Source organism: Equus caballus, chromosome 7 (assembly GCF_041296265.1).
Source record: "Equus caballus isolate H_3958 breed thoroughbred chromosome 7, TB-T2T, whole genome shotgun sequence".
Lineage (NCBI taxonomy): Eukaryota > Metazoa > Chordata > Mammalia > Perissodactyla > Equidae > Equus > Equus caballus.
In genome coordinates, this window is record NC_091690.1 from 88,452,714 (window position 1) to 88,465,146 (window position 12,433).

The 12,433-nt window shown below is 51.0% G+C and overlaps 2 protein-coding genes across 44 annotated transcripts in view; one reads left to right on the forward strand and one right to left on the reverse strand.

Moving 5' to 3' along the window:
• Positions 1-3,027, forward strand: part of KCNC1 (potassium voltage-gated channel subfamily C member 1) — a 40,816-nt gene extending 37,789 nt beyond the window's left edge. For both annotated transcript variants that reach the window (XM_023646138.2, XM_001918234.5), the window contains exon 4: positions 1,665-3,027. In XM_023646138.2, coding sequence (XP_023501906.1) covers positions 1,665-1,729 — 65 coding nt within the window. In that variant the 3' untranslated portion in view covers positions 1,730-3,027. The remainder of the gene's footprint in view (positions 1-1,664) is intronic.
• The window catches only part of SERGEF (secretion regulating guanine nucleotide exchange factor), a 229,510-nt gene that overhangs the window by 12,715 nt on the left and 204,362 nt on the right, over positions 1-12,433 (reverse strand). For 25 of the 42 annotated variants that reach the window (XR_011441157.1, XR_011441161.1, XR_011441160.1 and 22 more), the window contains one exon: positions 7,977-8,338. The exons of 4 other annotated variants lie outside the window; for them this stretch is intronic. Coding sequence is in view for 28 of the 38 variants with exons in the window: in XM_023646145.2 (XP_023501913.2) it covers positions 7,998-8,338 (341 nt within the window). In the remaining 10 variants the exon portion in view is untranslated. Of the gene's footprint in view, positions 1-7,976; positions 8,339-12,078; positions 12,232-12,433 lie in introns of those variants that run through there. 13 more of the 42 variants (XR_011441162.1, XM_070274920.1, XM_023646146.2 and 10 more) reach the window with 2 other exon arrangements.

Here is a 12,433-nt window from a genome sequence, read left to right on the forward strand (position 1 = left end):
TGGCACATGGCAGGTCAGACCCAGAAGGCAAAGTGATCTCCCCTGTCCCTTGGTTGAGGAAGGATACAGGGTGGGCCTTGCCTGGCCAGGATGCTGTGGGCTTAGCCACCCGAGATCCATGTTCCGGAAGAAGCCTCCTTTAAAGAGAATCCACAGAACAATGATAGGAGAGGCATGAGGAGAGAGGTGGCTTCAGGGCTTGGGGGTGAGGCCAGTGTCCTTGCAGAGGTAAGGTGCGTGCCAATCAGAATGCTGCTAGTGGCAGATAGAGAACTTGCCATGAGAAGGTGGTTCTGCAGGACTCTGCAGCCCCTTCCTTCCCCAGCCCCCATTAGCCACAGCCCCGGGTGTGGTTAGCCCCCCCTGGAGGTTCGTGAAGGCTGAGCCCCGTGTTCTGTTCAAGGTCTCCTTGTATCAGACCCTTATCTTAGGCTGACTCCTGGGGAAAAAGCTTCTACTAGAGCTTGAGCATGGGCTGGAGAGAGGCTTGGGCAGGTCCCAGAGCACCTGAGCTCAAGGCTTCAGGCATTGGCCTGGGCCTGGAAGGCGGAGAAAGCTGGGCAGCTTGTGCATGTCTGGAGCGCCTCACATGCTCACATGGGATGCATGCTGACCAGGGTGAGCACGTTGGGCCAGAGGGATAGTTGGTTTTAAAGAGCAACAGTTGGTGTAGCCTGTGGCCATTCACAGCTGCTCCAGTTATTTGAAGTGATTCAACAATACACAAGGAGAAAACACAGAATTCAAAATAAAGGGCAAACCCAGAAGAGGAGAGGCAGCCTACACTGGGATGGGGGAAGTCCTTCTGGTCACTGGTGCTTGTTGTGCCCACCTGATCCAGGCTGGTCCCTGCTTCCTTGCCCTGCCTGGAGGTCCCTTGGACCCCAGCGTGGCATACCGCTGCCCGCATGGTGCTGCATGGCGGAGGGCTGCCAGCCTGGTGGCAGGCCCCATCCTTGGCACCCTTCCATGGATAGACCTGATGCTCCCCTTCACAACTGGCTTTTTCCCCGGTGGAGGTTCTAGATGCTAGGAGCAGGGGCAGCCAGGGGGGTGAGGGGGAAAGCTGGCAGAGTGTTCCCAACGGCTGTGCTCTGCCCGGTGAGGTCTCATGGGCTGCCTGTCTCCTTCATCTTGAATGTTGGATCAAGCTGTTTGGCCTAAAAGAGCAGACGGGAGAGTCTCTTTATTGCGCTTCTAGAAGCCCAGGGAGTGTGGGACAGAAGAAGCCCGTAGTGGCCAGGGAACCCAGCAGCAACCACTGTGCACAGGTGGTACCCATACCCCAATCCCACAGAGGCGTGGGTGCCAGAGTCTTTGGGAGGCGCGAAGGGTGAAGTGCCCCCACCCACATCCACCCGGCCCCGCTCTCATGGAGTCATGACAGGCGCCGAGGACTTGCGTTTCTCAGGAGGATTGCAGGCCATAAGCCATGTGCAGAGTAGGACAAGAGTTAGGGACTCCACCTGTCCCCCCAGGAGGGAGAAAGAGGCGTGCTAGGCTGGCTCACTGCATGGGAACACCAAGCCAGCTGGAGAAGAATCTGCCTGCCTCTGCATGTGGCTGTTCTGTCTTTCCTCCTCTTTCCTTAAAAACTAAGTACCAAGCGGGATGGGAAAGCCAAGAAGAGAAGCTCAAGTGTTAATTGTATTCTTTACATACAGATCTTTGCAAAGAAAGCCCTGTCATTGCTAAGTATATGCCGACAGAGGCTGTGAGAGTGACTTGACCAGGCGGCTTGGCCCAGGACACTGGTGGCTATTAAGCATCTGGGTGGACCTGCAGCCCCTCCTCACCCTCGGACAGAGTAAATTCACGCCATGCAGGTTTGCCGGACGAGTCCGAGTGGCCCAGGCATTGTACTAGGACGGACGTAGCTTTTCCTACGGCCAAATGGTAACCGACCGTAGAGGATTTCTTTTCCTTCTTTTCATTTTTTAAAGTTTTATTTTATTTGGGGAGGGGGGTGGAGGGGTTCCTTAGCATGACTTGCATGAAGTTAAACAGAAAACCCAGCCAACCAAACCCACCACCCCCCTGCAACTGTATGATTACCCTAAACAACAACGAAAAGAAAAAAGCAAAAGTCCTTTATTTTCTTTCAAAGCTCTTTACTTTTACACACGTTGTTGGAGCCAAACTGTACCAGCGTTCAGTAGAAACCTGTACCTTTCGGGGGAGGGGGATGGGAGGAGGGCTGGGCACGGGACGAATTGCTTCCCTTTTTGTACATGGGATCCAGAGTAAAGGTTCCAACAAGGGCAGTCGGTCAGTCATCGGTCATATTGACCTCACCTTCATAGTTCATCTCTCACGCGGAAACTGAGAACTCTGCTGCAAATAGAATCGTGGAAACCCGCCCTGCTGCCTTCTTCCCTCTGTCTGGCATGCTTGTGACCCAGCGGACGTCACCCCAAGACCCCTGACAGCGGCTAGTCTAGGTTGATTCTGTCATCTTCTCGGTGTGTAGATGCAGTGCAACCAACTTTCACAACAAATTGTTCATAATAATTAGTCAACACTGTACAGATTTTCCAGTGTTACTTTCGAGCACCAAAAGATCAGGACCGGGGAGGGGTGGCCCTCCCCCACCTTTTTAAGGCACAACCTGGCATTGTGTGCAATTTAGTACTTCAGAGTAAAAAACTGCATGCCCAATGTTATGCAAAGCGATCCCAGCATGAAATACCTCTTGTCTCATGGTTTCTGTACAGTCTAAAGCAGATTTGTTTTCCGGAAGCAATTGGAGGTTTGCAGAAACACACTTCTGCATCTCGAATACATGTAGTATTTTCCCAACGGAAACAGAGGACAGTAGCTTGGCTTTGGTCTGATTCTAAAATTAGTGGTGGGGGGGGGTGGGGAAGGATATTTTTGAAAAACACATGCTTGAGTTGAAAAAAAATGCAACATCTTGAGCTTTTGCTGCAGCTCGCAACATTTCCTGGAAAGAGAGCAATGCTGCTTTCGCTCGACACCCTCCCCTCCCCGGGCCCTCAATAATAAAAAGCTGACTTTTGAGATGAAGCGTGGATTTGGGTTTTTATTGCCTCAGGCAGTGTTGCAATTCGGTTCTGGCCTCTGGTCAGGCCTGCTGCGCCCCGGGTGGGGAGCCTGAGCCCTGGCTCTCTGGTCTCAAGGACTGCCCCCAAGGAGCCAGCTGTCCTAGCACCAGGGGGAAGCCAGGCCCTCAGGAAGAAGCTGTCCTCTGGATAACCCCCTGCAGATCCTGTTGGTGGGGGGAGAAGGCAGCTCTCAGAAGAGAGAGTGCATACGATGAACACATCCTCTAGAGGGTTGACCAACATGGAAACTTCTCAGTGAATCACGCCAAATTCATAACTCCTTGAATCTGGCCATGTCAGAGCTCCTAGCCTCCCCGTGCAGAGGATGGTCACCTCCCTCCTAGAGCCATTCTTGAATCTGATGGCAGAGGTCTGCCTGACAGGTCTGGGTAGCCTACCCAGCTGCACCCTTGCTAGACCTAGTCTGTTCGACCCCCCTCATCCCACACCCTTTCCTCAGCCTGGGGGCATCTTGGAAGGGATGAAGACCTGTCCTAGGGATCTTGATTTGCTTGGGTTGTTCACTTGGTTTGGGTTGGGAGTAGAGTGAGGGATTGGGGTTCCAATTCTTTTCCAGGAGAGAGAGAGAATCCAGAAATATTCAGGTGGAAAAGTCCCTAGTGGTCATGGCAGTCAATCTCTTAATGGTCTCGGTGGTCAACCTCTGAGCATTTTACAGATGAGGAACGGAGGCCCACAGAGGGGAGTGCTCTGCCCAGGGCCACAAACACGTTGTGTCAGTCTCCCCTTGATTTCAGTTCCCTTGACACCTCCCAGCATGACCTGAGTCAACAATCATATGGGTGGGTGGGGGACTGAGGGTGGGTGCTGAATTCTCATCTAACAGTTTCTCATCCCCTCTAAGCATTTGCCTCAATGTCCCGGTTCCCTGTGTGGTCCAGAAACCAGTGGGTGGGATCAGTGGAGCCGTGGGTATGGTAAGGCCTCTGCCCAGGGGTGATGTAGCCAAAGGGCTGTTACACAACAGCCATGCCTGGATATCAGGATGGAGAAGCCAAGCAGCCTCAGCTGCTGCAAGCGGGTATCTTCCCTCCACCTGGATCCGCCCTGGAAGAAATGCCTCTAGTGGACTCAAGTTGGACTCAACACAAAGCCATTTGGAACATGGGTTTCCAGGGACACAGTAACCAATGGTGAAAGAGGATTAACATGCACTGAGCATCTGCCATGTGCAAGGCATCTGAGAAAAGTTCTCTCCTGATGCCCACACTAATTCAACATGCTCATTTTAGAGGCAAGAGAACAAGGCATGGAGAGGTACAGTAACTGGCCCAAAGCCGCACAGCCAATGAGAGACGAAGCCAAGATTTTAACCCAGGTGGTCTGACTCCAGAGCTCAGCTTAAGTCATCTCAAGGCCTTCATGGGGCTGGCGGTGGAATCGACAGGAACACTAGAGTTGCTGGTCCTGGATCCCAGGACCCTCAGGACCTGGCCTCCTGCTTGCCTTCATGAAGTGCCACGGCTGTAACAGAAGGGCCATTTCACATGCTGCTCTGAGGCTTCCACACACACGTCTGACCCCTCACTCTCCTGCTCAGACACCTGCTGCCCTGAGAAGGGGGCTGAGGCTGCTGACATCGGCTGGCACGGCCACAGCCTCTCCTCTCCCAGCTCTGGGCCCTCTCTGGGCTCCGGCCCTCTGAAATTCTGAACTTGCAGCGGTGACGCACATGCACCTCAGGATCTGGAACCCCCTCCCTCTAACACCCCCACCATTTCCCCACTAACTTACTAACTCCCAATTTCAATTTATCACTAAGTCACTTCACTCAGCCGTGGCAGCTGCCTGGGGGCATGGCAGCGGGCTTCCTCTGAGTCCTAGGCCTGGATTCACTGTTCCCAAGCACAGGTTCATCCGGCTGTGGTCTGAGGGCCCACCACGACCAAAGGTGGTGGGGCGTGAAGGAAAGAAGGGGGGCCTACGGTGAGGAGGGGAGCACGTGCGGGGCAGCCGGGATGTAAACATCCCACTAACACCTGGCACGTGCATCAACAATCACTCCAGGAGCCAGGCCCAAGACCTGTGAGCACACAGCAGGGTCCTGCTCCCCTCTTCGTTTTCCTTTCCTCCTCATAAGGGAAGAATGTGAAGCCCAATTTACTTGGTTCATCAGAAAAAAAATTTTAAAAAACAAATGGGTATTTCTCAGGTTGGCTCCTATGGCTCATTAGCTAACTAGGTGGATAATATCGACATTAATTGACCGTCAGATGGTTACGACGTCCACAGCATAGTTATCAAACATTTGCAAGAGATAAAAGCAGACGAGGGGTAGGGGTGTGGGATCATAGAGCCCACCCATTTAACCTCCCACCCCACGGTGACCCCAAGGGTATAGTGACTGGTTCATTCATGAACATTTACTGGGCACTTCCTCTGTACCAGGACCCGACCTTGGGGAGGGGTTCCAGGTCGACCCAGCCCCGGTCCTTTGCTCTCAAAGAGCTCAGGGTCTATTAGGAATGAGGGGTTTGGACATCCATGAGTCTGAGAAAGACCAGTAGGGACCAAAGTGTTCTGAAGGAAACCTGGGAGGCGCAGTCAACAGCCCCTCACCTCCTGGAGCTTTGGGGCCCTCATCAGATGCAGCCAGTGAACTGACTTGGAGAAAGCCTGTCTGCTGCTGTCTGGAGGGCGACGCAGAGGAACTTGGGGTGAAGGGACGGGCTGTGGTGTCTGCTAGTGCCAGAGCCATTCGGTCTTCCACGTGTGGATTATCTGTGCCCTGCACACTTCCAAAAAGGGTCTGTCTCCGGGTCTGAGTTGAGCTCTGAGGCTCAGGGCTGAGGCGCCGCCGAGCCTGGTTCAGGCTGGGAAGGAGCCCTGAGACATGCCTTCCTGTGCCCGCAGGCAGGCCTCTCGAGAGGCACCAGGCTGAGCAGCAGAGGACTTGGGACTTGGATTTCTGCCAGCAGGTGCTGAAAGAGGTCGGGGGGATTCGGCACTGCCACGCTGGGAGCGAGCATGTTGGTTCCTCGTGAGGAGAAAGCCTGTCTAGGAGGGCCGAGCACTAGCTGTGTGGGACTGCTTTCTGGGCTGAGTGGCTGATGCAGACCACTCGGCCTGGAGGATGGTGGGTGGTGGCCAGTAATGGGCCTGCTGCAGCTTGAGTCGTCTCTGGGCCATCCAATCCACTGCTGCATCTCTGAGGGCTTGGTAACTTGGAAGACCAGCTCAGAGTGCACAGAGACGTCCTTCCCCATGTTCCAGAGGTGCGTGGAGGCTGCACTGGCCTCCCCTGGTTCTGGGAGGCAGGAGGCCAAGGGATCTGCTGGCCGGGGCAGCAGTGTTTCTAGGCTGCAATATTAGGAGCAGGACTCCATGCGCTGGCGTTCAAGGTCGGGTGACAGCTCTGGGAGGTTCCTAGGTTCAGGCCTGGGGAGCTCAGGATTATCCTCGTCCCAACTCTCCTGAGCTGGACCTGCCCCTGGGCATACCCCTTATGCCCCTTCCTTGTCTGGCTCAAGGCCCTGGATGGGTCACCTGCTGGGTCAGGAGTGAGGAGTATGGCCTTGAGATGGTCCCATCCCATTTCTAGGCCTCCATTTTCCCAAATGCACAATGAAATATTGGATAAGATCGTGGTTTTTAAACTTTCTCCAGGACCCTATGTCCAATGAAATCTTCTGTGAAGCCCAATATATAACATAGGTTAAAATAAAGCTGCTGTGAATAAGGTGGAGGGTGGGGAACTCGGCCTTCCTATACCCACAGCCCCAGGTGGCCAGTGAGTTCTCAGAAGACTTCTGGGCTCTACCGAATGCAGTTAGAAGGCCACTGGGCTAGATGGTCATTTCAGGTGCTCCAGCTTTGATGTCCGGGGGTTTTGTAACTTCCTAAAGCCACTGGAGCCCAGCCCTCACAGACCCAAACCCTCTCCTGAGTCACAAAGGCAGACCGTGTGGGATGGGCCGCAGACCTGGCTGGCTAGCTGGGGACATGGCCACACAGTCCCCCAGGGAGAGCTGCTCTCTCAGGCCCTCTGGCCAAAGGTCTGCTGCCAGTCACAGCAGAGAGAAAGGTGCTATGTCCCCCAGAGCCATAGCTGCCCCCCGCGGAAGCCTGGGGACCGGGGTCTGGGCTGGTCCTCACCTCACCTGAAGGCCCTCCTCCTGCAGAGGCTGGGGCCTGGGGGCAGATGTCAAGGTTCAGGTCTTGACGCGGCTATCCCTAGACTGCTCTTCCCACGCTGTGGCCTGTCCCTCAGCTGAAACTGCACAGCTTGGCAATTACGGTCACACAGACTGGCTCCAGAGTCCTGCCTGGCTCAGACGAACACAGCCATCTTCCGAGAGTTTCACTCGTTCTGGATTCTTTTGTCAGTCCCAGGGGTCTCCGCTGTGGAGTCTTCTCAGGTCTCTTGTCCCTTCCTCCACTTACTCCTCTCCACTCCCTTCCACCCAGACTCCAGGGCTTTCTCCCTTGGTCCTAGTCACCAAGACAAGAACCTCTTCCCATCCAAGTATCCGGCCATCTGCTCAGGGTATCTCAATATCCTTGAAGCAGCAAACGACGTGCTCTGGGCGCTGAGAAGACAAGCCGAGGAGAGGCTGCAGCTGCTCCAAGCAGGGCCTAGGAGCCCTCTGGCCTGCTGAATTGAAGGCTGCTGGACCAAAACCACCACTGGGGATAGGGCCGAGCTTTCTGTCCCCACCAGGCAGGGATGGGCGGGAGCCTTCCTGCTGGGCTTGGCTTTCCGTGTCCTTTGGCGAGGACCTAACCCTCATTCTCATCTGCTGCGTAGAAAGGATGTCTGTCTCCTTAAGCCCCGGACTCTGGGCAGGCAGCCTCCGTTGTTCCACTCTGAGGTCAACCCAACCACAGTGTCTCCTGAGCCCTTCTCAGGCCAGCCCCACGACCTGACAAAGCAATTCTCTAGCAACACTGTGGGTGGAAAAAGCCACTTTATTAAAGAGGCTCTGTCACAAGCCCCCCATTTCTGCACGTGTCAGACTGGCTTTGGGTAGAAATTCTGGTTGTCTTTCCTTCCAGTTTCTCTTTATCCATGGCTTCCTGAGATTTGGCATCTTCAGTGGCATCTGGGGAAGGGCCAGTGACCTTGGGGCCCTGGTCCAGTGCAGGAACGGCTGGCAGCTGACAGAGGGCCAGGGAGTGGCCAGCCCCGCAGCCCACAAGGAGACCTGACGACAACCGCAGAGACTGCACGGGCTTCGGGGCCCAGACGTTGGCTTCGGTGCCATCCCCGCACATGCCATGCTCGTTCCAGCCCCAGGAATAACAAGCCCCACCTGTGAAGGAGAGGGGAGACTGCTGTGGACATGGTTTTGGAGAACAGGGTTGAAACACTCACCTGGGGACACAGGTGTCGTCACAACCTCAGTTTACACATGAAAAAACCAAAGCTCAGTGACACTTGGTGGCATGCTCTCTGTCCCCGCTTCACCCCTGCCTCCTGAGTCTGCTCCTGTTGCCCTGTTTCCCACCCCCACCAATCCACAACGGATCCTGCCCCAAACCTGGCCTTCCCCCTTGGCCCTTCCCTCACTCCCACCCCCCAACACACACACATATAACCTAAGACCTGCCGACTCTGTCTCCAAAAACTTCTCAAATCCTCCCATGTGTCTCCATCTCTGCTGCCATCGCCCTGATCCTGAAGCCCTTTTCTCTCATCTGGGCCCTGCCCATTGCCAGCTAACTACCAGGCTGCTTCCCAACCAGGTGGTCTCTGACACGGCAACCTGATCTCCTCACTCCCCTGCCTAGACCCCTCCGACTTCCCACCACCCTGAAGGAGGCCTTTCCTTGGCCTGGGAGGCCCTCAGTGACCTGGCTCCTGACTGTCTTGCTGGCCTCCCTCCAACAACTCTCCCCCCACCCCTTGCATTCCAGAACCCTGCCTTCATTCAGTTCCTTAAACACGCCCTGTGGGCCTTCCTTTCTCTCGAAAAGGACTCTCGAAGTCCTTGCTCTACTGGGCTCCAGACCTCCTCATCCTTTAGATTCCAGCTTAAATGTGGCTCAGAGGCCAGAGTCCCCGGCCACCCAATCCAACTTAGACTCTTGCTATGGCCCGTGCGTGTTGTCTTCGAAGGCAGTGGGCGGATGACTTGTGTGGTGACCTGGTTACTGTCTGCTCCTCACTGGACCATCTGCTCTACAGTGAGGGAGAGTATCTGCTGTATCTCCAGCATGCAGCCTCGCACACAGCTGGTGCTCAATAAAGGTTTGTTGACTAGACGAAAGACTGAATGAACTCAGAGTCATACAGCCAGAGAGTCCCCCAGCCAGCATGCAAGTGCAGCTCTCCCACAGTCCGCTATGCTCCCATTCCATCAAATCACGTCTTCCTAGGTTTTGGACTCTTTCCTAGGGTTTAAACTCACTCACATCTTTCTGTAGTTGTTAAAAAAATTTTTTTCTGGATATAAAATACATCTTCATGGCAAACAGGAAAAAAGGGAAAATATGGATGAGTGTAAAGAAAAGCAGACTTCCAGAATCTTGCCCACTACCATGAATATTTTGGATATCTCTTTTGGACATTTAATTTGTAAATATTTGTGTATATTTTGTCCTGCTTTTATCCCTCAATATTATAACACAAACATTTCTCCATGGAATTGCAAATCAGTCAAAAGGTAAATTAAAAATAATTTGAAATTTTGAAATAGTTCAATATACAGAAAAGCATCAAAAATAATTTAACAGAAAGACATATCCCCACCCAGATTTAGAACATTAACATTTTGCCGTATTTGCTTCGACTCTTCCCTTTAAAAAAATCAATCATGAAGATAGTTTAAGCCCCCCTCCCATCCTTGCCCCCCGTCCATCCCCCGCTTCCCAGAAGTCACCACGACTTTTAAGTTGGTGTACATTATTCACATGATTGTTTTACTTTTTTCTACATCTATGTGCCCGTAAATACTATGTAATATTTTCTGTTTGTTTTAAAGATTTACATAAATAGTATCACTCAAATATGTATCCTTTTTGGGCCTTGCTCTTTACACTCAGCATTGTGTTTGAAATGCATCTGAGCTGATAGTTACAGGTCTAGTTCATTTATTTGAACTGTGCATAGTATTGCATTATGTATAAATCATGTTATTTATCCATTTCCCTTCTGATGGACAGCTCTTTAATGATAACTGTTATTTTATTAGACTATATAATATATAATACACAATATATTATACAATACTAAAATTGTTGCTATCATAAACAGCACTGCAATGAGCATCCTTGAACACGCCTCCTTGTACAAACTGGTGTTTGCGCAGCGGTGATTCCTAGAAGTGTGGGTGTAGTGGATCACGTTTCATTTTACTCTGTATGGCCAATGATAGCTCTCCAAAGTGGCTGCGGTCATTTCTGGTCCCATCAGCAATGGATATGAACTTGTTTCCCTCTCTCTTTGCCCTTGGACTCCCGCTATTGTGACAAATATATTTAATAAACTTACATTTCCCTGCCCACCAGTGAGAGGAGCGTCACTTACTTCATCAGCCCTCCATGGCCTCTCCTATGAGTTGCATGTAGACATTCTTTGCCTGTTTTGTTCTTTGGTTGTTTACCTTTTTCTTATTGATTTGCATGTTTTCTTCGTGTATTCTCTTTTGTTTATATAATTCTTTGTTGTTCCATGCATTGCAAGTGTCTTCCCCCAGAAGTCTGTGGTGTGTCTCTTCACTTTGTTTATGGTGTCTTTTGTTATACAGATTTATTTAAAATGCTGCCTAATTGTCCATTATGGAGATTAAACAATTTCCTTAACCTGTATCCCACTGTCAGATAAGTAGGTTGTTTCTAATTTTTCATTATTTTGTATAGCATTCCTCTGAACATCTTTATGCATGACTCTTTGTCTATCTAATTATTTTCTCAAATTAGATTCTTAGAATGTGAATTCCTGGTCAAAGGGTATAGACATTTTTGAGACTCCTGGGTTTTGAGCACTGCCAGAGTACTTTTCAGAAAGGCCACCTGACTTTAACTACAGCAATCTGTGCGAGTCTCTCTTTCACCCCAGCATGGCCAGTATTTATTAGTTATTATAATGTTTAAAAATCTTTCCTAATTCAAGGACAAAAAATGGTATCTCATTGTTTTAATTTGTACTTTTTTGGTTACCATTGAAACTGAAAATTAATTATGTTTCTCAAATATTTGTATTTCCTCTTTTGTGTATTGACTGCTTCGTATCTTTTTCCTATTTAAAACATAAATAGAGTTTAAGCTCTCAGACCCAAAAGCCAGATGACCTGGGTTCAAATCCCAGCTCCTCCATTTATTAGCTGAGTGACCTTGGGCAAGTTACTTAGCCTCTCTGTGCTTCAGTTCCCTCATCTGTTAAATGGGCATAATAGTACCTTTATCATAAATTTGTGTACAAGGATTAAATGAGTATGTATAAAATACTTAGAATGATGCCTGGTACATAGTACTATATAAATATTTGCTATTGTTGTTATCAATTAAGAGCCTTGTTGCTTTAAAGATTTTTATTTTAAGAATATTAATTCTTTCTCTGCCATATCTTGCATAAGTCTTTTTTCTCTGTTTGACTTAAAATTTTGTTTTAGGTCTTTTGATGTAAATCGTAAGTTTTATGGTTCTATGTAGTAAAATGTATTAATCTTTTATCTTATAATTTTTTCCAGTGTTTGTAAGAATTGAAAGCCTATCCCTATCCAGATTGGAAAATATTCTTTTTGATTTTTCAATGATTTGTATTTTCTAATCTCTACATTTCACTCATTACCCACTGAAAATCTGCTTTACAGACCCTCCTTTCACAGAGGGAGGCTGGCCAGCCTGGGACATCCCTCTCCTTTCCCTAGTAGGAAGGCAATCATTGGCCAAAAGCTTGGGTTTGGGGAAACACAGATGTCTGCCTGTTTGGCCTGCGAGTGAGGAAATGCACATGGAGAGGATGGACCCCGGGCCGCAGCTCCTACAGTTCAGCCGGAGTTTCAGCCAGGTGGCTCCGGGGCACGAGGCGGGAGAGTGGAAGGCTTGGTACCTTTGGGCCCAGCTCGGCACCTGGTGTGGGCGTCGTGCCCGGCCCTGGTGAGTGGCACCAGCTGACGGTCAGCAGGAATGGGGGTGGGAGGAAGGCAGAGCTGACCTACCAGCAGGACACAGCTCGATGGGCAGCTGGCAGGTCCCTCTCCTCCTGCCAAAGGAAACACGCTCTGAGGAAGCTGCACTCGGGCCGGGGTAGCCAGAGGCCTTGCGCCAGGCCTTTCATGCCCACTGGGTCGAGAAGCCTGGCAAAGGGCCTGAAATATCTTCCCCCAGTACTTCCAAAGAAGCCCACTCAAGGTTAGGTGCTTGATGTTCTTTATTTCGCTTAATTCCAACAGCTCGGTGGGAGC